The sequence below is a fragment of the Ascidiella aspersa genome, chromosome 1 (assembly GCF_963924565.1).
Source record: "Ascidiella aspersa chromosome 1, kaAscAspe10.2, whole genome shotgun sequence".
Lineage (NCBI taxonomy): Eukaryota > Metazoa > Chordata > Ascidiacea > Phlebobranchia > Ascidiidae > Ascidiella > Ascidiella aspersa.
The window spans coordinates 5,565,889-5,590,961 of NC_139447.1; the positions used below are offsets into that span (position 1 = coordinate 5,565,889).

General features: G+C 37.5%; 1 protein-coding gene across 1 annotated transcript in view; it reads right to left on the reverse strand.

The window, feature by feature from the left end:
• LOC146166721 (uncharacterized) overlaps nt 1-25,073 on the reverse strand; it is a 103,316-nt gene that overhangs the window by 24,168 nt on the left and 54,075 nt on the right. The window contains exons 52-76 of the mRNA XM_083384792.1: nt 24,689-24,968; nt 23,358-24,204; nt 22,986-23,067; nt 21,755-21,894; nt 20,259-20,340; nt 19,375-19,593; nt 18,696-18,853; nt 17,549-17,669; nt 16,958-17,120; nt 16,093-16,315; nt 14,410-14,627; nt 13,465-13,771; nt 12,357-12,540; nt 11,991-12,068; nt 11,184-11,330; nt 9,722-9,910; nt 8,872-8,962; nt 8,454-8,558; nt 6,835-7,055; nt 5,706-5,907; nt 4,539-4,697; nt 3,446-3,750; nt 2,919-3,002; nt 2,043-2,226; nt 1,540-1,802 (exon numbers count right to left, since the gene is read on the reverse strand). Coding sequence (XP_083240918.1) covers nt 1,540-1,802; nt 2,043-2,226; nt 2,919-3,002; nt 3,446-3,750; nt 4,539-4,697; nt 5,706-5,907; nt 6,835-7,055; nt 8,454-8,558; nt 8,872-8,962; nt 9,722-9,910; nt 11,184-11,330; nt 11,991-12,068; nt 12,357-12,540; nt 13,465-13,771; nt 14,410-14,627; nt 16,093-16,315; nt 16,958-17,120; nt 17,549-17,669; nt 18,696-18,853; nt 19,375-19,593; nt 20,259-20,340; nt 21,755-21,894; nt 22,986-23,067; nt 23,358-24,204; nt 24,689-24,968 — 5,052 coding nt within the window. The remainder of the gene's footprint in view (nt 1-1,539; nt 1,803-2,042; nt 2,227-2,918; nt 3,003-3,445; nt 3,751-4,538; nt 4,698-5,705; nt 5,908-6,834; nt 7,056-8,453; nt 8,559-8,871; nt 8,963-9,721; nt 9,911-11,183; nt 11,331-11,990; nt 12,069-12,356; nt 12,541-13,464; nt 13,772-14,409; nt 14,628-16,092; nt 16,316-16,957; nt 17,121-17,548; nt 17,670-18,695; nt 18,854-19,374; nt 19,594-20,258; nt 20,341-21,754; nt 21,895-22,985; nt 23,068-23,357; nt 24,205-24,688; nt 24,969-25,073) is intronic.

Here is a 25,073-nt window from a genome sequence, read left to right on the forward strand (position 1 = left end):
CTGCAATTTTTAATACATGCCGGTTGGAAATATTGTTTAGACTTGGCAACTTCTAGTTATTTAGGAGAAATATATTCCAGCACAAAATTGTCATTGTCGTCATTCACTTTAAGGACAAGGAGCAGTAAGTCTTCCTGCGATTTTTCATACATGCCGGTTTGGATTTAAAGACCTTCGGCTGTGTTATGTTTAAAACAGGCCTAGTGTGTGAGAATATGTATTAATTGTTGTTTTTATTTAGATTTTGTTTTAGATTTCACGTATTGAAGTTATTTATAGGCGCGAAGCAACAGGTCTTCCTGCAATTTCGCATACATGCCGGTTTGGAAATAATAGTAGAAGGTTGTCAGTAACCAGATACATAAATATTAAAGCCCGAAGAGAATATAAAACGAGTTGCGTGGCTATTTAAAATGAACCTTTCATAAAGCGATTAATTTTATTACTGCCGACACGTCCTCACATCAGTCAAGCCGGCCCTGAACAAACGGAGCAGGGTTGAATAAAAATTCTTATACTTTCCTGTCTTGGTCACAGTCAGTCATTAATAATTTCTAGCCAACCGGCATGGCAAACTCAATGTGTAAAATACGAACATATCTTCTAGTCATTTAAAAGAGAAATATATATTTCGTCACAAAATAAGGCATCATCAATTTCTTATTCAAATAGATTGTATTTGTCATTGAGATAGCTTCGTATTTTACGCATTGAGTTTTCCATGCCGGTTTTGTTTACCGACTTTCAGTTGTGTTTTGCTTAAAGCAGGCCTGGTGTGTGAAAATATGTATTGATTGTTGCTATTATTTGGATTTTGTTCACGGAATTAAAGTTATTTTTCCATTTTTACTTAAATAATATACACCTTTTCAAGTACGACACAAACAAATAGCCTGGCCCGCGGCCTATTTTCTATCATTTTTTTTTAAATTAAAATTAGGCCATATAGATTTTGTTTAACTTGAATTTAGAATATTTCATTTCATTTATATTTAAAAAATACCCTTGATGGGCACACACTCTTTTCCCCACTCTTACTTTGCAAACATGCACAAAAATAAATTGAATCTGAATCTGAATCTGAATCTTACCAGCTTGCCAAAACAAAGTCTATACAGTTTTTTAGGATTAAAGACACAAAATTAGTTTACGTTTGTTTATGGTACCGCCCGGCACAACATTATCTGTTTTTCACGCGCCTCCCAGTCGAAAAGAATTTCCCACCACAGATTTGGACGTTTTAAACCTGCTTGGGCATTAAATTATATAGCCTAAGCAAATATTTTAAGAATCAAATAAACATATAAAAATGGTATTAACTGCATAAGCATAAAATGCATATAATTATTTTTAAGTAGTCGGGGCACACTTTATATGGATCCAACATAAGTTTTTCCAAATGATTTAAAATATTGAAACTTAATTAAAAAACATCGCCCGGCAAAAAAAAACACAAAAAAAAGTGCTCTACTTTGAATTATATGCTATGCAAGATTCAGGCAACAAAATCGGCGCACACAAATTCAGCACATTTCCAACCTGCAGAGTTTCGCCGTTGGAAACGTAGCTGATCAGCTGCGATGCGGCCATGACGTCAGGGTGAATACGCGATGACGTCATCTGCGTGGTGGTCAAGTACAACTTGAAGGACTCTGGGCAGAGCAGCCTCCGTCCAAGGAAACGAACGGTCTGTGACTCGTCTGAGCGCTCGTCGCGCCCTCCAGCGGTATTGGCGTAGTGAATGAGCGGCCGGGCGAGGGCGCCAGCGTGATGCTCGCAGTCCATCAAGATAAGGGTGTTGCCTACAGTTAAATTTGTACATTTCTTAGTTTGTTGTTTTGTTAATATAAGCGCCAACAAAAAGAACAAATAAAAAAATTATTATTAGTTTAAACAAAAACGTTGCTACCTTTAAACCAGTGATTTTCAACCTTTTATGGCTTACGGCGCCTCTCAAAAAAAAAAGAAAATAGAAGATTTTCGGAACCCCGACTGCAATTTTCGTTGAGTTTAGATTTTGTTATTCTATTTTTTTAACTTACCTGCCAAGACCGCTTTCTCAATCGCGGTCACGTGACCAGAGTTGATCTTGTGGGTGAGATTGACCGGTGTGACGTCACGATTCTGACGTAGGTGGACGGCGCACCAGTCGACGCCGTTCAAGTAGGGGTCGAGCAAAAGAGGCGGACGTTGCCATGACGACAACATTACAGCAGCGTTCTGGAGCTGGTAAAACAAATGGAAAACATTTAAGAATTTTTTTTTAATTTTTAAATACATTTAAAATTTTCTCAAACCCATAGGGCGCGACTCAAAATTTAGACGCTCTTTAATTTTATTGCGTCGCCGATTGCAGCACTACGTTGGATTTATTTTTGGATTGGTTATGAGCAAGATGTCTGTAAAATTTTAGGAAAACTGCGAAAGGAATACAAAGATAAAGCTCATATTCTTAATTATTACAGGTTTAGTTTTTCTTAAAGTTTACAAAAAGTTAAGTGAATAGGATTGGGTCGCAAAATCGTCACTATTTGGTTGCGCTGTATTTCGGCCTTAAAAAACGCAACAAAAACTTGAGCAACACTGTTGTAATGCGTTTTGTAATACCGCGGACCCGTTGGTGTTCTTCGAGAATGAAAATTTTGGCCTTAAGCCAAGCCCGAAATAGGCAAATGTAATACCGTGAAGCAAGAGAACCCGTCTCAATAAATAGTACGCATATTTGTTACTTTATTTATGACTGTTTAATTTTCCATTGTTCTTTATGTAGCGACGTTTTTGCTTTAGCAGATTATTTTATTTCAAGGGACACCCAAATCTTGAAAATTTGCAAGGGGTCCGTCACGTAAAATTCTGTAAAAAATTAGAAATCACCCATCTTTAGAGATTCAGGAATGATTATGTTGATTATGTTTTACCTGGTGATGAGCAAAGTCCTTGGTCTTCCATTCCTGGAGGACATCTTCTCCCACCAGAACTTTCATCACCGAACTTAAAAAGTTCTAAAATTGACAAGAGTCGGATTTCAAACGTTGGTATATATAAAAACGAAACTGGTTGAGTTATATAAACAATGCAAAAGCTTTTTGTTTTAACCAAAGCGAGTAAAATGCTTTCTATATCTCTAAGCACCAACTAACTGTTATCAGGTAATCGATCATCCAACGATACTTCACAAAAATCGAAACTAGGAAAACACTAGCTTTAAATTTTAAGGCAATTAGCAGACCAAATCATGAATAACCAAATGAATAAAAATTTCGAACAAAACTGGAAAAATAGATAAATTAACAATTCACCAAAATTACAAAAACAAAACCAACAAATGATAAATAAAAAAACTTTAAAAAAAGGAAAAAATAAATAAAAGCAACTTAAAAAAATATCAACAATTTAAAAATTAAAAAGCGGAAAAATAAAAGGCACCACAGTGCTTTCTCGCGACCTGATATTCTTCTGCGGTGATGAACCTCAGCGTATCAAGCGAGTAGGGCTGGACTAGCGCCCCTTGCGACAGCCTACTGGCAGTCGTCTCCACTTCGGGCTGACTGGACTTTCTTCCACCGGCGCTTCTGGAGCGCTCCGACCCGGACGGTGCCTCGGCGTCGCCCTCTACGTCATCTCCGCCGCTGCCGCCGTCGTTTGTGACGTCACGATCGGCGTCGGCGCCGGGGTCGGCCTCGTCGTCGGCGTCGGTCTCCTCGGCCACCGGCGGCAGCATGTTGATGGCAGCGTTAGAACCCTGGACGGCTGCGCAGGCGGAAGGTTTTTTAAATGTGATAAACGGGATTTGTAAACTTGTTAACAACGCGTTAAAATGTTGCGATTTATTATTATTATTATTTTTTGACAAAGGTTTTCAGAGATGACCTCACTAAGTTACTATAGGTTTTTGCATATATTATACTACGGGATTTCGGTTTCATTCACCCTGACGAAGGCGACTTGCATAGGTTGCCGCAACGTTGGTTAAGAATTACAATTACCAGAGGAGCTGTTTTTTTATTTAGGTTACTATAAGTTTCAAAAAATGACAAAGTGTCAAAATATGCATGTGGCGAAAAAACAATTGGCCAGTCTATTGTTAGAACACGATGTTTAAAGGTTGTTGCAAGAATGAAAAGGTAAATATTTTAAAGTCCATAAATAAAATGCTGCGTTTTTTTTATTTACATTTTTTGAAAAATATTTTTAACTATTTTGCCCTGAAGAAGAAAACACAGACTTAGGTGCACTCAAGTCAAGTCATTGTCTTAAGTCATTACAACACTGCAACGAGCACAGAAGAATACAATATGAGCGGAATATAATGGCGTAAGGGATTAGTGTTTCTCAACCTATGGTTCGCGACACAATATTGTGTGGCCGTTTGATTTCGTTGGTTCGCCGACCGTATTATTTCATATGGTTGCGATTTATTGGGATTGGTTCTGACATGAATAGATGGTCGAAACGTTGGTACCTTAAAAAAGTTTTGCCGGAATAACAATTTTAGCATTGATATTGCAACTTATTTCAATAATGGTTTTCTAACTTACGATCGAACGCTTCCTCGGAGCTTGACGGTTGCATCGAGGGAGCTTCTTTTTCCTGTTCGCCTTCTTCCTGTTGTGACGCCATGTTGCCTGCAGCAATGACGGCGTCGAGCATCGTGTCACCCTCGGTCAGTCTGCGTGGGCTCATGTCCGATATTGATTCTGCGGTTGTGACGAAACAATCAGAAGTTAAAAAATGCATAATTCCATTAATTGTCTTACTTCAAAAAATTAAAAAAAAAAAAAAAAAAAAAAATTAAAAAAAAGTTCCAGTTCCTTTAAAAAGTTTCAGTTTCTGATTTAAAAATCTTACCTAAAATGCACGTGGTCCTAATTAGAGGGTATTATAATGGTTTGTCTGTAACCTGTTATCAAAACATTGTAATATGACTGACTTAAAAATAACGTTTCGTTTAGAATATGCAAATGCACTTTAAAAAATTATGAATGATAACTCCCGAAAATAGTCTATCAACCCATCTGCACGAAGGTGGCAGAACCGAAATGCTTCAATCATTTTTGCACAGATATTTGGCCTAATAAATTAAACATTTTTTAGAAGTAAATAAATAAATTAACGATATTTGGCTAAATAAATACATAAATTAAAAATTCACCAAAATAAAAAAATAATAACAAAAAAACAAAAATCTATGAAAAATACACAAAATATATAAATTGAACAGAATGCGAACTATATCAACACCGTTTTAATGAAATTGACGTCAATTAACAAGTCGCTTCAGCCCAGTAAGCCATAGTGGCCGCTCCATAAGGTATCAACCGAAAACTATTTGTACACAAGAGTGCCTTCGGAGAGGATTACCGAAACCAGCCGGATCAGGAGTATAGTGTAAGCAAGGCCAGGCTAGAAAAACAAGCCTGGGCCAAGGTTCGAACTCACGACCTTGGTCATACCGGGATCGTCGCTCTACCAACTTAGTTACACAGGCTCAGAAGGGAGCGAGTCGGGAAAAAAACATGGCGCCATTGCCTGCTGCATCCTGTTCGTACATACAGCATCTATCAATGGGGATCAACAGCCCGTATTTCAGCAACTGAAGCATACATAATTACATATACACAATGTGCATTCTGTGATCAACTGGCCAACGATAACGGCACCAAAAGTCAAAACTATTTGCTTTAATTTTCTCCTTTCCAACTCACCGTTGACGTCAAGCATGAACTCAATCACGTGACCAGTCACCGGGTCGGTCGAGTCGAACACGAGGGGGATTCCCCGCTCGGCGAGGCACTGCGGCCAGTCGATAGTGAGAATGAAGCGACGAAGCATGTAGGGGTAGGCCGAGAGGTAGGTGGCGAAACCGGCCGACACGGCCGCCGCGCCCGTCACCCAGTCAAGTCGGCCCTGGACGAAAAAAGGGAAGCATAGTATTGTCAAGCCTCTAAAATAATTGTTTGTCTATAAATTAGTGCAAAAAATTAAGAACAATTTCCTTCATATGAACAGTTGATGAGATGATCCATTAAACACCACTTGCCAGGGTTAAATAAGGCATTTTTGACGTCGCAGTAATAATGGGCAATAGTTTCATCCTAACTTTACAAGGTCAGATTTAAAGTGATTTTTGTTTGTTCGAAAGATGTGCTTTTGTAAAGCCAAATAGCAGGAGGTTGCAAGTGACCAGCAGTGTTGTGAACAATCATTTCAAAATGACTTAAGATCTAAACAACTTTAATCATAAAAAGCAAAATAGTATAGTTACGCAAAATGCATCATCAGTTCTGCTTAAAAACTACTTACACATCGAAAATACAAAATTGTCACTGACGATGCAAGAGCAGAACAACAACGTCATAACTCATGTTAATCTGCATAAATATTAAAAAAGTAAAACGTAATAAAATTAAAACGTTACAAAACACGGCTGCGGAGTCGGACGCGGGACTCGATGGAGTCAGTTTGTTTTGCTGGAGTCATACTCGGGACTCGAGTATGACCACGTTAAACTACCCGAGTCTGGAGTCCGATGCGCCCATGGGCAGTAAGAAATTTCGAAACTAATATGACCGTCAACTGTGAATTGTAAAGGTGGAATTCAACAGCATATGGTGGATATTTTCCAACCATGTATTGCAAATGTATCAATTATGACACCCATATAAGTGGATTGCTAAATATCCACCGCATTCCGTTACGTATAAATTGACGAATACAGGTTGTAGAGGCAAAGCCGCCCTCGGCACTCGACGAAATCGCACATGTGCCCCAAGTCGTGCTCGGGTTATTTTTTAACGGGCTCCGCAACCGTGGTTATAAATATGAAAACACTACCTGATAAGTATCGAGCACTCCACCGCAGCGCCGATGTTCCCCGGCCAGGATGAGTCGGAACTTGCCGGCCACGCGGAGGTGCTCCTCCATCTCACTCCTCTTCTCCTCCTGCGTGTTCTTGTCGGCCGTCGCCTGCTCAAATCCCTCCGCTAGGTCGCGCAAGCGAGCCTCGAGTGCCTCCTTCTTGGCTTCGAGCTGACGCAACTTGTGCTGGGCGTCACCTGTGGGGAAAAGGAACATCGGCGTTGCTACAATATACTAAAAAGTTGAGTCAATGTTATCAATGTGAGTTGGTGTTGAATTGAATTAAGTTATGTTGGCTTCAGGTGACGCAACTTGTGCTGGGCGTCACCTGAACCAAAGGAAAGCAAGCAGCTGGAAATTTCATCGCGTAATATCTCCGGAAGTAAACAAGAGAAATGTGTACACAATTCTCAAAGCAATCGAACTTAGCCAGCAATCAGACATTAATAACAAACTATTGAAATATTAACATTTATGATTATTAATATTCAGCCATATTAGGCCCTAAAATTCAAATGTGCTCGAATTGACTCACAAAGGGTGATATACCCACGAGAGTGCTCTTCAAAAAAAAACATAACTCGACAGCCGGTTATTCAAGGATATGTTATTAATATTCGTTCAAAAATTCATAAACGTCGAAAATTTTAAATTAGGCTAAAAAGAAAGTCCCATAACTCAATAAATTAAAAGTTGATTTAATGTTATCAATTTAAGGTGGTATTGCATTAAATTAAGATATGTTGGCCTCGATCTGACGCAAGTTGCGCCTAAGGATGAACGGCGTTAGTGGTGCAATTAATTGAGTAAGTCTTACAATAAATTCAGCCAGATGTGCAATGATAATGCAATTACAGTTACAAGTTATTGGAGTTGATCTTGCAATAAAGTGACTTAACTTAAAGTGCTGCGATTGTCATTCATTTTGGTATTGTCAAATTGAAACAGTGTTGTAATTTATTAAGTCAGTGTTGCACTAATTTTAGTAAATGATGCAATGAATTGACTAAATGTTGCAATGATTCGAGTCAGTATTATAACAAATTGTGAATTAAGATGGTGCTAATATTATCTGGTTAGATTGGAATAATTCAAGTCGGTGTTGCAAAGATTTAAATTATTGTTGCAACAAGTTAAACTGGGATTGCAACGATTTGAGTTTGTGTTGCAATGATATTTGTATGTATTAAATGATTTGGTTTGTGTTGTAAAAAAATTTGACTTGAGTTAGTACAATGAAATATATGAAGTGTTAAAACGATTTGAGTCAGAATTGTATTAATTTGCGTTAGTGTTTCACTAAAATAACTTAAAAAAAACATGTATTTTAATGAGTCGTAGTTTTTATTTAGAAACCAGTCAGGTTTTTCTAAAGTAGGTGTTAAAAAATAAAACCAGACAAACCTTAAAATACAACTACATGTGTATTATAATATAAACTTGATAGGCACACTGGTTTACACTTTGAGTATCTATTTTCATTAAAACAAGCCATAGTATACCAATCAAATAGAGAAGGAGCAACGTAAAACAACAGCCAGGTCGCATATGTCCAATTCATAAAGTTTATTTGCCTAAAACAATTCATAGCATACCGATCGAAACAGAGGTTTCTTCAACCTTCTCGTGCAGAGGCTTCACTTTGCTGATGAGTGTTGTGTGGTAACGAAATACGCCCTGCACCCATTTCACCAAAGAACCTTGGGAAAAAACAATATGAAGTTAAAGCGAAATCTCGGAGACTGTTGTTTACGTAACAAGCACACAAAATATATGTTCGTAGGCTACAAATCGTAGCTAGGCTTTAAAAGCTGCACATTTTTCGTCAGATCATTTAATTTGAAATTATCATGAAAACTAAACTGAGCCAAATCGGAATTTATATTTGCACATGAATATTTCAGCTACAATAAATGAAGTCTGCGCATCGCTTTTAAATATGGGTAATGTCACATAAACAAAATTGATTCAGGCGAAATATACCGGTGACAGCAGCAAAACGAGAGTTCTTACCGACAGCAGTGTTTCCGGCCGCCTTTTGCATCAGAATATCCGGGGTGAAGGATTCCTTTTCTAAGAAACTTTCAAGATTCTCCAAAGTTGGCTTTAAAAAATTATAGCGTTTATGACCGACCGCCGTTTACACGTTGTTTTTGTTTTGGAACACCAGATATGTTTTATAATTAGACAAACGTAAGGTTAATTTGCTCCGAGCGTTTAGAAACTCCTAATTATAAAAATTGCGTTCCACATTTTATCAGTCAGGTTTAAATAGATTTCAGTCACATTAGCTGATGATGATACAAGTGTAGATCGAAACGCCTTTAGATGATGTCGAATTACTCGACCTATTTGACTTTGACTTTTATTTTTAAAACACAAGAAGTATTTTGAGAGTTTTTGAGGGAAATTTTTAAGCCTTATAGAGGATAAATAAACCAAGTTTTTTGCACAACTTGATTTAAAAATCACGAAACAAGTTACTTCAATAGATTTTGACAAATGTATGTCACTTTAAAGTCATGCAAATAACTTAAATCAGTTGCTTCCAAAGGCATAAGCGTCACACACAGAAACCCAAAAATCTTTTCTGGACACAATCTGTGCATAATTGGCTAACATAAAAAACATCCTAATTCTTTATAAATGAGTCCACGTTGTCTATTCTTTCACTTTCATGTTAAAAACACAGAAAGTGTTTCTAGAACTATTTGGGAAACTATTTAAGCCTAATGGAGGATTTAAAAAAATACGAAGCACTATCTGCGCATATTTGGCCAGCATAAAAACATCCTAATTCTGTATAAGAATGACTCCACGTGGTCAAACGTTTATGACGCCACACAGCATTTGCGTCACGCACCAGCGGCAAGGTCATCTCGTCGAAGGTCATAAGCTCGTCGATGAAGCGGTCGAGGTTTGCCATCTGCCTCTTGGCTCCCTTACTCCAGGACACGTCCGAGTTGGGCGACTTGAGGATCATTATGATGGCTGCCATCAAGTCCTCCACCTCAGAGTCCGGCTTCTGCTGGGATCGCAACTCCTGGAGCGCCTGGGAAACGGAAAATCAAACAACATGTTAAATGAATGTTTTGATGTCGTTGATTGTAATCTTGTTGTAATGACTCAAGTGCACTTCATTCGCTGTTTTTAAATGAATTGACTTGACTCAAGTCTTTTCGACAAATGACTTGAATTAAGTATTATGGACATATGACTTAACTTGACTTAAGTATTTTGAACAAATGACCTGACTTGACTTAAGTCTTTTGGGCAAACGACTTTGGTTGAAATAAAGTGTTTTCATTAAGCATTTTTCGTTACACAATTGGGGTATTTATCTTAAAATAACTTAATGTAAAAGCTTGAGAAGCACTCCGCTTCGAACAAAAACCAGTCAGATCATGCCGTTTTTATGGCGAAAATGCATATTTGTATTAAAAGTTTTACACCTTGCTGACTGATTTTTGTTCGAAGCGGAGCGCTTCTCAAGCTATTATAAAATTTTAGAAGTTTTATCGTCGGCATTATGTGTTCTGTTGGACGGCAAGTTTGGAAACACGTACTAAGTTAATCTAATGTACTGTTTTACTGTTAGCTGAAAAGGTGGAAATTTCTACCGTCGCTACTGGATCAATTTTGGGTTCTATTTTCCGTAAACCACCCAAAGGTGGATAAAATGTTCTAACCTTTACGGCGAAGAAAACTGTTTACACCTATGTTAATCCATCCCAAAGGGGAGGAATTGTACGAATCCACCCTGATAGGGTAGGCATATCGGACACATTTTAGATTACCGTGCATATTAATTACATATGTACTTGTGGCTAAAAAACAAAAATAACTTGGTTCAATAAGCTACACAATTTTAACTTAATTTATTTATAAAGCATATATGTCCATAAAAATAAAAATAATTTAAAGTATGTTTAGGACATTTTTTAACAATTATATTATTTATGTTATCGAAATGATGGTAGTATAGTGTGCAAAAATGGTCTGTGCACATTTTCAAGTTAACAAGGACTTACTAATATGGTTTCAACTAATAGTATAAATTATTTACTTATTACAAAAGAACACATGATTCTAGTCACTGTAAATCGTTGACATCTGCTCGGTAAGAATAACAGAAAATATTTAACAGTCAAGGAGTTACGCGTAGACAATTCGAAATCACCTAAAATTTTGAACTGCGCTACGAAGATAACACGCACTTTATGTTTAAGTTATAAAACGATGTCAATCGATCTGCAGGCATTCGCGACTTTTCGAAAAAAACGGAAATAAACGCAAAAACGGAAATAAACGCAAAAAATCAGCACCTGCACGTCGATCTCGCTGACCACTTTCTTGGTATCGGCCACGATGGCTGCGGTCTTGAACACGGCCTTCTCGTGGGCAAGCTGGTACTCGGGAAGTGTCTTCTTCAGGTGACGTATCTTCTTGATCTGACGCCGCACTGCCGACACCTATAAGAACAGATAACAAAAAGTAGTATAAAAAGTAGTATCCTGTTGGGCATTGGTGAACAGAATTAACACTAAGGAAAAAAAACTAAAACAGGAAATTCTATGGTCAAGTCATAACGACACCTAGAAAACCAGATCACAATTTTTTTTATAAAATTTAGTAGACTGATTATTTTTGTGGCGAAATATATTTCTCTTTAAAATTACTCGAACTTATTAATGACTGACGTTGACTATGACAGAAAAGTCTAAAGAATATTTTCTCCCATTTGAAGTTATTGTAGTCATTTACTTGTTAGGAAAAGGATCTTATTATGTTACACATTTAATTTGTCATGTAGTATCCCGTGGCGTATTGGTGAACAGGAATAACCATACGAAAAAATGTTTAAAACAGGAAATTGTGGGGCAAAGTCAACCAGTTAGTTCAATAATGCCAAGTTGAGAAAGTTTAAAATCCAGATTATGGTTAATATAAAATAGGTCAGCTTCAGGTTATGTTCCAGGCAACACTAAGAACATTATTTAAGTAAACTAATTTATTTTAAAGATTATTCCTAGCATTTCGGAAGTTTCGCCCACTGTTTCTAAAGACAAGTTTTCACGGTATTCTATATCCTAGCTTTAAAACCTCGGATCAAGCGCAAATAGCAAGGTTACCTGCTGTTCAGTGATAACCATGTCCTGTCCAATCTGCGCAAGCAGCTGCAAAGTTCCAGCTCTGTGTTCTTCCAGAACCTAAAGGTAAATATTTGTTGATGAATTCTTCGTTTTTAATAAAAATCGATCACGAGAAACTATATGATAAGGATACTTTTGTTGGTGCTTAAAGACGTTTGAAATTAAACCGGGTATTTTGCGTACAAAAACGTTTTGTAAACATAATTTCTTTGAGCAAATTTTATTGAGATAGCTTTGTTAATAAGCCAGAGTAATTGTTTTTTATTGAAAAATAAAACCAAATCAGTTAAATAGGCATGAAATAGGCACAGGAATCATTTTTCAAAAATCTCTATAATTTTCCACCTTCTTTTCGCGGTCCAAGTCTTTTTGCAGCGCTTCCGCAATCCGGTTCTCACGATCGATGTTCTCAAGGGCGCCTTTGGTGGACATGTGGCTCTTTTTGACCGCTTGGCGGCGCTCGCGGTACAGCTGAACGAAGCGTTCGACGAGTTTCTCGTAAGCGTAGTTGCTCACGTGACCGGGGACTCTGGAAGGCAAATTGAACTTGGTCAGTTCTTGGATCGGTTCTTATAAAAAAAAAAAGTAAAAAATAACACCAGTATTTGGTTTGCGTATAGAATAAATAGCAGGTTTAAAATATTGTTATGGTCGTCTACCAGCTTCCAGGCAATATGCTACAGATTTGTGGCTTGTAGAACACTGTTAAATGTTTTAGTGTTACTATTCGGTTTTTAAAATTGATCAATTCTTATTGCAGATTTAAAAAAAATAAATGTGTACGTATACACATGGCAAAAAAGGATTTTCAACTGATTAAGTCAGCAATGCAGATAACCAAGATTCTGCACATAACTTCATCAATAATATTTTCAGCACCAAACAGAACAGTATTAGGTATTCTTGCAAAACTCCTAGTTGTAAATTATATTGAAACTTAGTTTGTATTAATATAAGCATTTTATTTTTATATTTTTTAATATAGTCTGATCTAAACTCTTTAATTTTCTTTCTTTTTGAAATGAAAAATACATGATAAAAAAACAACGAAAGAAATTATCCCGAACTGTAAAACTTTTCGTACTCTGAATAGCAAAATTTTCTTGTTAAAAAAGGTCATCTTTGAAACTTTTCGAACAGAAACACTATAGTCCTTATGAAGCATACATTATGTCCGAAACAGTTGTACTTAACTGTTAAGCCTCATATTATTTTTTTATGAATTTTCTTTTTTTTAATGAAAAATACATGACGATAAACAACGAAAGAAATTATCCCGACCTGTAAAACTTTTCTAACAGGAAAAAACACCCTAGTCCTTATGAAGCATATACATTATGTCCCAAACAGTTGTACTTAACTGTTAAAACGTTCTCACATTATTTTTTATGAATTTTCTTTTTTTTTAATCAAAAATACACGACAAAAAACAACCAAAATAAATTATCCCGACCTGTAGAACTTATCGTCGTCTCTAATCCGGACCACCGTGTGCATGCTGGCCAGCAGGTGCGCCACGTTCTCCTGGCCCCTCGCGTCCATCACGTGACGCCGGGCGCGCCTGCCCAGAGTGACGTCACCGCCACGGATTACGTCATCGTCGTCGTCGTCCTGGCGACTGGCCACGTCACTGTTGGGCTTGTTGAAGTGGTAGGTGGCGTTGGCGACTAGCTGTTCCCTGCTCCAGTGGTGCAGAGCGATCATGTTCATTCGGCTGAAGAGCGAAGGAAACTGGAGGCTCTTCTCCATGAAGGAGTCGCCTGTGTGAGATAAGAGATAATTAGAATGTAATTTTCATATTTCCAGTGTTGTAAACAGGTCAGTTTAAATGACTTAAGTCCCAGTCAAGTCTTTTCGAATAAATAACAGGTCTTAAGTCCCAGTCCAAGTCGGTCAATTTCAAGTCATGTCCTTGTCATAAAAAATAAATCATTAAACTATTAGAATTTTCAAACTCATACGATTATGAACAATAACTGAACTAAAAAATAAGAAAAACGCAACATACATATTGCAAGCAATTTGTTTTATGTGCACAAAATTTGGACAAATAGCTCAATTTTATGAAAAAATACTTTAAGAAATACTTTATTTCAACCCAAGTCAAGTCATTTGCCCAAAAGACTTAAGTCAAGTCAAGTCATTTGAAAACAGTGACTTAAGTGCACTTAAAGTTATTACAAAACTGTCTGTTTCTTAAGTCAAAGTTCTTTGTATTGCTTGAAAAGGCTTCGAAATGATATTCACATGACACGTGGCTGTAATCAGCACACTATTCTTGATTAATACTACTTTTTGATTAATACTATTTTTTAAGTTCTAGTTAAAAACTTTTTGTGTTGCCAGCGGTATACAATATTAAACGAATTAGTTTTCACGGTGAGACATTGTCGCTCACCTGTCTTGGAGCAGATAAGCACGACCCGGAGATTCTTGCGCACAGTCGAGATGAAGAAATGCCAGGCGATCTCCTTGGAGTAGGTCAGGCCGGCGGCTGTCACCTCGCTTCGCACCGAGTTGGCGATGGTGGTTTGCTCCTCTGGAGTAAAGAGGTGAGATATGGCGCCGTAGCACACGAACTCCTCGACAACGGCCAGACACTCGTGATTCAGCTCTCTATAAAGATAGGCAGAGAGTGTCTTCCAGTGTTGTAAACAAGTGATTTTAAGACAACTTAAGCACCAGTCTAGTTATTTGTAAAATAACTTAAGTCAAAGTCAAGTCTTTTTGAATAAATAACAAGTCTCGTATACTTTTCTAAGTCGAATAACAAGTCATCAATTAACAGTGTTGTAAAAAAAGTCATTTTGAAATGACCGAAGTCCCAGTCAGATCATTTGTATAAAAAACTTAAGTCGGCATCGAGTCATTTTTTAAAGAACTTAAGTTCAAATCAAGTGATTGCGAGTAAATAACAAGTCAAATCCCAGTATCAGTCATCAGTTTCTCAAGTCAGGTAATAATTTGAGCAAGTCAGTTTCAAGTCCGCCCTTGGTAAAAAGGAAACGATAAAGTCCAGTGCTTTTCAACCCGTGGAATGGTACGCACTTGTGCGGATGAACAAAATTGTAATGCGGATAACAAACGTTGTGCGGATTAAAGTGGTGCATGTTATTATTTTTTATTATGTTTAATACAGTTATCAAATAATCTTGTGCGCCCACTTATGCGTTACAGGTACAGTAATATAGGCTCGTATATTGGTTCATTGCAGCTCAAACTATTGATTTTATATCGGTCAAAGCTTAAGCCACACACCCTTTCATTGTTATTTCGCAAATAAAACTAAAGGTTGCAAACTAACTGTGCTTGTTACGAGCGGATGGAAATTTTCCGAAATAAAAAAGTGCCGATGGAAATTTTAAAGATTGAAAAGCACTGCGTTGAACAATTGAAATTGTTAAAGTCGTATGATGAGAAACAATAACTAAACTAAAAAACAAGAAAAACGCAACTTATAGAAAGCAAATTTTGACTAAGTTATTATTCTGTTGTGGATATTACTGCGTATTTGGCTTTATTATGTCGTTGGTCTTAATCAGTGTTTCTTAAACAGGTGAATGGTTCACCCCAGGGTCAATAAAATTTTTGCATGGGTGAACCAACCAAAAGAGGTGAATAAGGGTGAACAGTCAGAAATGGATGATAGCTCTGCAGTAAAACGACAATTGAAATGTTGTCTTTTGGTGTTTTTTGCTTATTGTAATAATAGTGAAGCTAGTTTGCACTGAGTGTTTAAATACAAAAATTTGGTGACTGTGTTTTGTGCTTTTGTAGCTTTATATTTCTGGACTGGAGAAATTGTAGATTTTCAATGGTAAAACTTAGCTTAAGTTGATCTTAATAAAATTTGAAACAACCTAAGTCATTTTGTGCTGTTATATATACACGGGATTTTAGTTATCATATCATGAGACAAGGGTAAATGAAATCTGGAGATAGATGCTAGGGGTAAACAAAACTAAAAAAGTAGCACTGGTCTTAATCCTACGGTTTTATATATTTTTCCGCTTTTAGGTCTCATTGTGTGTTTCCCTATAAACACGTAGAAAACACAAACTTATCAAGTTTTTACACTCACTTGTCGTCATGTAGAAGAAACACTATCTTCTCGCCCTTCACCCCTGAGTTGTTGTAAAGTTGCACCAGGAAGTGCTTGAAGTGCTGCAGTCTGCGCTGCTCCAGTTCGGGCAGCGAAGATGGGGCCGGCTTGGGGTGACTGGGGCCGTGCGAGGGGGAATCACCGGACGAAATGGCGATGTGTGGGGGCAGGGTAACCACTCGGAATCCACCCAAATGTGCGGCTGGGTTAATGTAGAGAGTGAAGGTAAATTCACTTATTAACCAGTGCAAGGCACTTTATACTGTAAAGTAAATTAAAACTACACTATATACTTTCAACCCTTTAAAGCGAAGTTTAACATAAATTTAAGACAATTGAAACTGTAGTTCGCAAAAACTAGAATCATTCTGAAATGACTTAATTCCCAGTCAAGCCATTTTTAAGCCAAACCTTAAGTCCAACTCAAGTCATAATTAGAGCAAGTCAATTTCAAGTCAACCCTTTTCATGAAAATTAAACGTTCAAATTGGTAAATTAGTCCGATATTATGAGCAATATCTTTACTAAAAAAAATCGAAAAACCCAACATGTTGCAAGCAAAATGTTCTATATGCGAAACTTAAGATAAAAAGTTCAATTTTATAATGAAAAAATCTGAATGAAAACACTTTAGTTTAACCCAAGTCATATGACTCAATGACTTAAGAGAAGTCAAGTGATTTGCCTAAAAGACTTAATTCAAGTTAAGTCAATTTAAAACTGTCACTTAAGTGCACAAGTCATTGACTTTATGATTACAACACTGCTTCCGTTTAAAAGCTACTTAGAACAATGCTCATACGCTAATCTTGGCACTCAATCACACAAAAAACACTTGACTTACAGATATTAACAATGAGAGCGGCCATTGCCGGACAACCCTCCCCGAAGAGAACAGAATGGGATTGCGAGTGCGAGCTCTGGAGAATGCGCGCAATCCGGCAAATCAGGGTGATCGTGTCGTCATAGAAGTTGAGTCGCATTCGAACGTTTACTTTGTTGTATTCCTGGAGGTGCAAAACAATTGTTTTTAAATTAGGCAAACATGGAATTGTTCAGAAAGGATAAATGTGTCAGGAAGATTTAGATTTACCGAGACTTGAAAAGTTATTGTGATAAATAACAACCTAAAAAGATTTCGGACAAGCGTCTGTTAATTATCATTTTACCATTTGCGAAAAGCATATGTTATATTATATAACGCTAGTTAAAAGGTCATAAAACAACTGTCACCGATATCTATTTTTTATTTTTTTATAATACAAAGTATCTTCATGTTTGTTATGAACACAGTTATAAAACACCAAACAATTTCTTAAAATTTTACAGAAATATATATTTCTCCATATGAATAGACATCATCAGTTTCTGTACAAAAAGCAAACATGTACTGTATAAAATGCCGAAAGTATCTTTGTAGAGCTGTAAGTTTTACCTTTAACGCCTCGCCCAAAAGGTCGTGAACTTCGCGCTGATTGGTTACCATCTTGTAATAATCGGTCACGTGACCACCGCCCGAAGCGGCGTGCTTCGAACTGGAATTTCGTCCGAAATGCCTGAAAAACAAATACAAGTCGATATCACAACTTAACAACTTTTGTAAATGGCGTATTTGTTTATGATAATCAGGTGGCACTATTATAACGACAAATTGTATTGAATTCTCGACAAGCTTTCGCATAACCGGGTTTCTTCTGGTCAAAGCAGAAATCTGATTTCTGAGAATACAATACAATTTGTTTTTATAAAGTGCCACCTGATGAACTTATTTAATTGCATTTTAAATCCCTGTGGTTAGTCATCACAACAAAACAGCTTTTGGTAATATATAACCTAAAAAAATTTAACACGGCGAAGCGTAAAAGTGGCATCACTAAAGCAAGATATTAATCCTATAGCAAAGTTCGTTTAGCTGTGTGCTTTGAAAGGCAGCCATTTTGCGACCCTCAACACCTGTTTCGTGACAGTCGTTAAAACACTCAGGTACGATAGAAAATATATTCCTAAACTGTATTCAGGTCACTCAAGTGTTAGTCTCTGAAATAGAAACGGTAAACAATCCCACTTGTTTAATTCAAGTTAGCTTACGAGTTTGCGTTAAGTCAATTTTCTCTCGTTACGTTAGGAGTGCAGAATGCATTTCAATGTTGTTACTTTACAATGAAAAAAGTTGCTTGTTTTTTTCCACAAAAAAATAGTTTTATGCTTTGCATTTTCATCGGCTTCAGTAAGCCAGCGGTTCTCAACCGGGTTGCCGCGGCACACTTGGGTGCTATTTCTAATGCTCAAGGGTGCCGCGAGATATTTTGAAATTTTTAGGAATTTTATTTTTGCTATTATTTTTATTTTTGCTATAAAGCCTTTTACTTTTTGTGTACGATTAAGGTAAAATAAATCAAAATATATTTCCTACATTGCTTAGAGTTTATTTGTATTGTTTAAGATTCGTTTATTTATAGTAAACCACTTGATTAATAGTCAGTTACTCAACGAAAATTATAGTAGGAATTCTGCAATCTATTTACTTTTTCTTTGGGTGTCACAAGCAATAAAAGTTTGGGAACCACTGCATTGAACCCTACCTTCCGGCAGTAATCATCCCACTCTCTAGCTCCCTCACGCTGCTAAACAGTGGTTGTTTAGGGGCCAGCAGGAGGCGCAAGTACTTGTTGTCTGTGAGGTGTTTTCTCATCGAAGTGTCCAACGCTTGCTGGTAGCGCTCGCAATCCACGGTAGAAATCTGTAAAGCAAAGTTGTTGGTTTCAAACAAAGTTTTTCAACCTGACTTAATTAACTACCGGGCTTCATGTAAGGAAATTCTTTCATCGACTAAACATGCTGGTTATTACATTATATTGTCTCAGCCATTCAAAATTTAATTTGCTGAACATCACGTGTTTAACGCACTTTTTATGTAATTTAATATTGAAGTTTCGAATTATTAGGCCCTATACAAAGAATAACATGGCGATCACAATAAAGCTGAATAGATAGTTTTTCGCTAACGAACAACGATAATCTTAGTTATAACCAAAGACAGTAACATTTCTTTAAACAAAAGTTTTGCTATTTAATATGAAACCCATCTATTATTTCAATAAATTCGACATAAAATGCCAATCTTAAATATCACCTATAAACAAATACGATAAAAATTTAATCGAGACCTAGTGAATATATTGCTTTCCAATTTGAACAGAAATAAAGTTTACCCCGAATCACTAAAAAGAATCCAACAAAAAACAAATTTCAAAAAGCTACCATGCGTTTGCGGTACATCCAATCGCACTCGTGTCGCCATAGCAACAGCAGGTCGCGTTGGTGGCAGCCGGGCGCAAGTGACGTCATCAGGTTCCGGAAGATCTTCTCGAGGTCGCCCAGGGCCAGGTTGTAGTGGGCCCGCTCGGGGGTGGTCAGGTACATTCCCCGAAGTCGATCCTGCAGTTCCACCGTTACCATTGTGATCTTGGATAGCAGGACCTGCAACAGGGTAATGGTGGTGTTTGTTGAATTTTTAATATAAATGGTATCCTTTTATGGTAACCTCATGGTGTTTTGAAGTGATAATTTTTTGGTGTTTTTTAAATGTTTACTTTTGGTGTTTTTTAACTGACAACCTTTTGGTGTTTTTTGGTTCTCTTTTGGTGTTTTTCAAGTGATAACCTTTTGGTGATTTAAAAATGTTTATTTTTGGTGTTTTTTAAGTGATAACCTTTTTAGCGTTTTGTGAGTGTCAACTTCTGGTGTTTTTTAAGTGATAACTTTTTGGTGTTTTTTAAGTGATAACCATTTGGTGTATTTTAAGTGATAAGCTTTAGGTAATTTTTAAATGTTTACCTTTTGGTGTTTTTAAATGTCAACCTTTTGGTGTTTTTCAAGTAATAAGGCGTAACACAAATATTAACTATTTTTTAAATAATTCTTTCAAAGGTAGCATTTATCGGCTTATAATATAATATACGTAATTATATAATATAAAATTCGTTAAATTAAAGTAATGGTATCTCCGAAATAGTGTTTCATAAATGACATGCTAACAACAAGAAGGTTACCTAAAATTGAAAAGAATGTTTATCATGAACATGTTATGATCAATTCACTTAGGTAAGCGGCTGCTTTGCAACTAAAGCATAAATACAACAAACCTCCATCGGCTTTTCATTCTGGAGCTCAGCCAGCGAAGGGGATCCCCCATGATAGGTCAGGATCCGACTCTGGATAAGTGTGCTAAACAAAAAGCAATGTAAAGTTTGTTGGTTTGCAATGTAAAGTATGTTGGTATGTTTAATATAAACTCCATTGCCCTTTCGCAAAAAACATACGGATGATAATAAGGGCGGTTATTTTTCAAAATTCTATTTTTTGAGTAAAAAAAAGTCAAAATTTGTCAAAATTATTATTTAAATTCAAAACAATTTAACATGTAGAAAAATCGTATATAAACTAAACAAAAATGTATTTAGCTTTTTTAAAGTGTCATTCAGGTAAAATTTCGTAAAAATTTAGTTTTACACAACAGTTTTCTAAAGTAGCAAGCGTTTTGTTTTCCGTTGGCAATTGTATAGTTGTTTGTCTTTTAGTATGACAAAAATATCAATTAGGCATTTCCAAGAGTTGGCATAAATCGGAAAAAACAACCGATTTATGTTCGACGGGTAGTCAGTAAAACAACTTAAACGAGTGTTTAACCAAGCCAAGACACTAATGCGTTACTTCATAGAACAGTGGTCGGCAAACTTTTTTTGTTGCGGCCCAAAGTACTCTTTTTAAAGCTACTGAAGGCCCACTACGTAAACCACTACGAAACCGTTGCGGATTCGGGATATTTAATTTGAAGGTTATATATTACACGGCGCCTTGATGCCCGAAACAGTGCCATGTCATAATGTCAAACATACTAAAAGAGAAAGGTTATACGCGCGAAGCGCGAAAATTATTTCGTTTATATATAGTTAAAGTTGCAAAAAATATAGTTCGTCTCTCAGGACCACATTTGGCACGTGGGCCTTTAAAAGCTGAGCCAATTTAAAAATTCTATGCCACACCAACTTTAAAATAGTGCAATGACTGTACGACTATCACACCGCCCACAACTATCACACCGCCTACATGATAACACTAAGCTATTCAAAAAGTACCTCGCGGCCCAATAAAAATGGCTCTGCGGCCCACAGTTTGCCGACCACTGTCATAGAACAATATGTTGTTTAAATCAATATAATCCCATCAGGTCAAAATTTGTCAAAGTTTATATTTTTAGGTCAAAAAAATAATCGCCCTAGTGATAATAAATATTTTGTAGTAAACCAATCCGGTTTGCTTAGTTCATCTTAGCGGTTGTGAGCTAAGAACTCCGATTTAATACAAGGTGGTTTAAGCAGGAGATTAATGGATAATGTAACGTAAACCACAGAAGTTTAAGCTTCATATTCGCCGATATTTTTCAAAAAAATTAACCAGGGACAACATTTCTCAACAACACAATAGATGCGAATTAAGTTACCATAAGGAAGAACAAATGTTAACTTTTTTGCTAAAAATCGAAACGAAAGATCATGGGTAAGGCAGTCAGTTTAATCAGACCGAGACTTGTTACGCAGTTTTTAATATGCTACAAAATATCGTAGGGTCCTCCAATCACCTGAAAATGGAATGCTGCGTTTCGACGGATGGGTAGGGACAGGAAAAGACCGAAAAGTGTCGACTCATGCGCTGACTCACGGGGTTGGAGCAAGCAGACGGACGGGGGTTGATGGTGGTGACATAAGCAGTGTTCGTCACCTGAAGTTGAAATAATTAGCAGATTGTAGCTATGCAACAGGTGTAGCCAACCCGTCGATCGCGTCGAATATGTGTTACGTCATTACAGTAGCTGTCGCACACAAGCGGAACACTAAAATGACAAATTGTTGTCTGGACAAGCCTAATAAAGAGTTTTTTGACGTACAAAATGACCTGCTATACAATTTATAAGGAACTTTAATAAGATTCATTTTAATCTATATTATGTTTTATAGGGTTTAGTTCGAAATTTTGAAAAGCAATAAATGCTGATGCTCAACATTTAGATACTTAATGTGCCGTCTATTTAGAAGAGTTAACAACTACATTTTCGTGCTTTTTGAACTAAACCCAGTTTTCGATATCCGTGCATAATGTAATTTTGTTTAAAATATTGCTCGTAAATAAAAACTACAACAACTACATTTATCATTAACTGAAGATCTACTCGACCTTTTTGGTTTTCCGATTCATTATCCAGCTACAATAGCTTCCAGTGTTGTAAACAAGTCATTTTAAAATGACTTAAGTCCCAGTCAAGTTATTTGTAAAATAGCTTAAGTCCCAGTCAAGTTATTTGTAAAATAACTTAAGTCCAAGTCAAGTCTTTTCGAATAAAAAACAAGTCAAGTCCCAGTCCAAGTCATCAGTTGCGCAAGTCAAGTCCCAGTCAAGTCATAATTAGATCAAGTCAACTTCAAGTCATGTCCTTGTCGTAAAAATAAAGCGTTAAAAACTATTAGAATTTTTAAACTAGCATGATTATGAACAATAATTGAACTAAAAAAACTAACGAAAACGGAACATATAGCAAGCAATTTGTTTTTGTCCCAAAATTTGGATAAATAGCTGAATTTTTTTAAAAAAATACTCAAAGAAATTCTTTATTTCAACCCAAGTCATTTGTTCAAAAGACTTAAGTCAAGTCAAGTCATTTTGCCCAAAAGACTCAAGTCAAGTCAAGTCATTTAAAACCAGTGACTTAAGTGCACATAAGTCAAGTCATTGACTTAAGTCATTACAACACTGATAGCTTCTGCATAAACTATTCACGACATTAGGGCTGAAAAGTTTGAAAATAAAGCGCCTACCTGCTGCCACTTGTAGGTGTTGGGATTGACGACACCTCCAATGTCAAGATGTTGACGAATAAGTTCGCACGCAGACTGCAGACTGCTTATATCACCGCCTGGAAATGAATAAGGTAAACTTATTAACCTTTTACGTGACTTGAATTACCTTATACAGCTATCCAGCTTAGACTGCAAAATTGTCGTGAAAATATTGAAAGTTACTCGATCCTTTTCTTTCCCCGAAAGTTGAGACTTACTTTGAAAACTAAAAATTATATTTTATCGATTCAAATCTAAATGCTGAACATGAATAAAGAAATACTCAAAAACGTTCAAAATGCAACCTACTTCAGTATAAGCTTTGATATTCCCACTACGCTTTACTACAACCTCCAACCATTACGCTCCAAAGTAAATCTAAATAACTCACCGATGGGCCGCGCTAGGTTGAGGTCATCGACCATGCAGAGGAGCTTCTTGTTGCCACGCGGCGTAAACGTGCTTCCATGCTTCCACTCCAGGTGCTCAGAGACTCGCGCCCACAGGTTACCAGCCTCAGTAAGCCGGTTGCAGTGAACAAACAAACTGAGCACCTCCGCCACCTCACCGCTGCTCACGTTGTTGACGCGCTCCCGCATGATGGCGCTCTTGCCGCAGCCTAATGGCCCGGCCAGCATTGCGGCGTGTCCGGCGTCCATGAGGGCTCCAACCAAGTGGGCCAACTGACTGGCGTCGGGCGTGTGGACGAACGCGCTGCTGGAACCGTCGGCGCCCGAGAACTGCGGCAAGTGGTCATCCCAACGCGCGAAATTGCGGCTTTCAGAGTCGACGAACTGGCGCCAAGGGTCGCCCAGGCCGCTCGGGAACGACCCTGGCCAGGTTTTGGACCACCAGGCGGCGAAGGCCTCCCTCGAGTCGGCGTCCAGGGTTCCGCCAAAGGCCCAGAAGGCCGCGTAGGCGACATAACGTTCGCGCTCCACTGCTGTACAGTCTGAGTGCAGCAGACAGTCGACCAGCTTACAGAAGGTGCCGGTCATGGCAAGCGGCGTGACGCGCACGGTCTGACGTAATCGCGGCCCGTTGACGTCATCGGCAATGAGGTGTGACGGCGTGGTGGAGGCGGCGAAGTGGCCGAGCAGCCGCGTGACGTAACGCATAACGATGTCGCGCGTCACTAAGCGGTGAGCGTCGGGGAATGAACGCAGCCAGTGGTTGATGTGAAGCTGCGGCGAGATCTCTGTATTATGAAAAGGCGCGTTTTGACGGCTACTGTCTTTTTTGGGAAAATTTACATAATATATAAATTTGCGCGTTTTGCGTATAAGAATAAAAAAACTTTTTTTGAAAAATTGAATATATAAATTTTGCGGATTTTGAGTCTTTTTGGAAAAATTGAATGCATAAATTTGCACATTTTGAACATTAAAAACTGATAATAATTACATGAATTACAATTACAAATTTGTAATTTTTTAAGTTTTTCATTGCTGCTGAAATATGTAAAACAGTTTATTAATGGGTTGAGCCAAAATTTTAGCAAATTACAATTACAATTAGAGTTACACAGAAAGAAAATCCCTCAATTACATTTCAATCACATTAAAAACTGTAATTAATTACATCAATTACAATTACAAATTATAATTGATCTAACTCTGATAAGTAGAAGATGTCTTAAACGACAAACATAAACTTTAAATCAAATTAAAAAGCAGAATCACCGTTGCCGCTGAATCCCAGGACTCCAAGCTGCGAAAGGATGTTGGGAGCAAGACACGAAAGGTCCTCCACCTCCCAAATGACCCTCAGATCAAGAGGAAGATTCACGCGCTCGTTGTTGGGAAGAGAGAGCCAAGAGGAGCTTCCAACATTGCCGGAGGTGGGACCCGCGGACGCCGTGGCTCCGGGTTCGGATCTGAGGAGCTGGAGGAAGATGTCCGCGTCCTCCGCTTGCATCCAACCATCCACGTGCAGGAGGAGGACGTTGGGCTTGACCAGCAACTGTGTGAGGAAAGAGATTGACCTCGTAGAAAGCATTCTAAGCAGGCGATAATGTAAGGTCATGGGTTGTTGCTTGTCAACCTTTTTTTGAACAGTAAATACTTT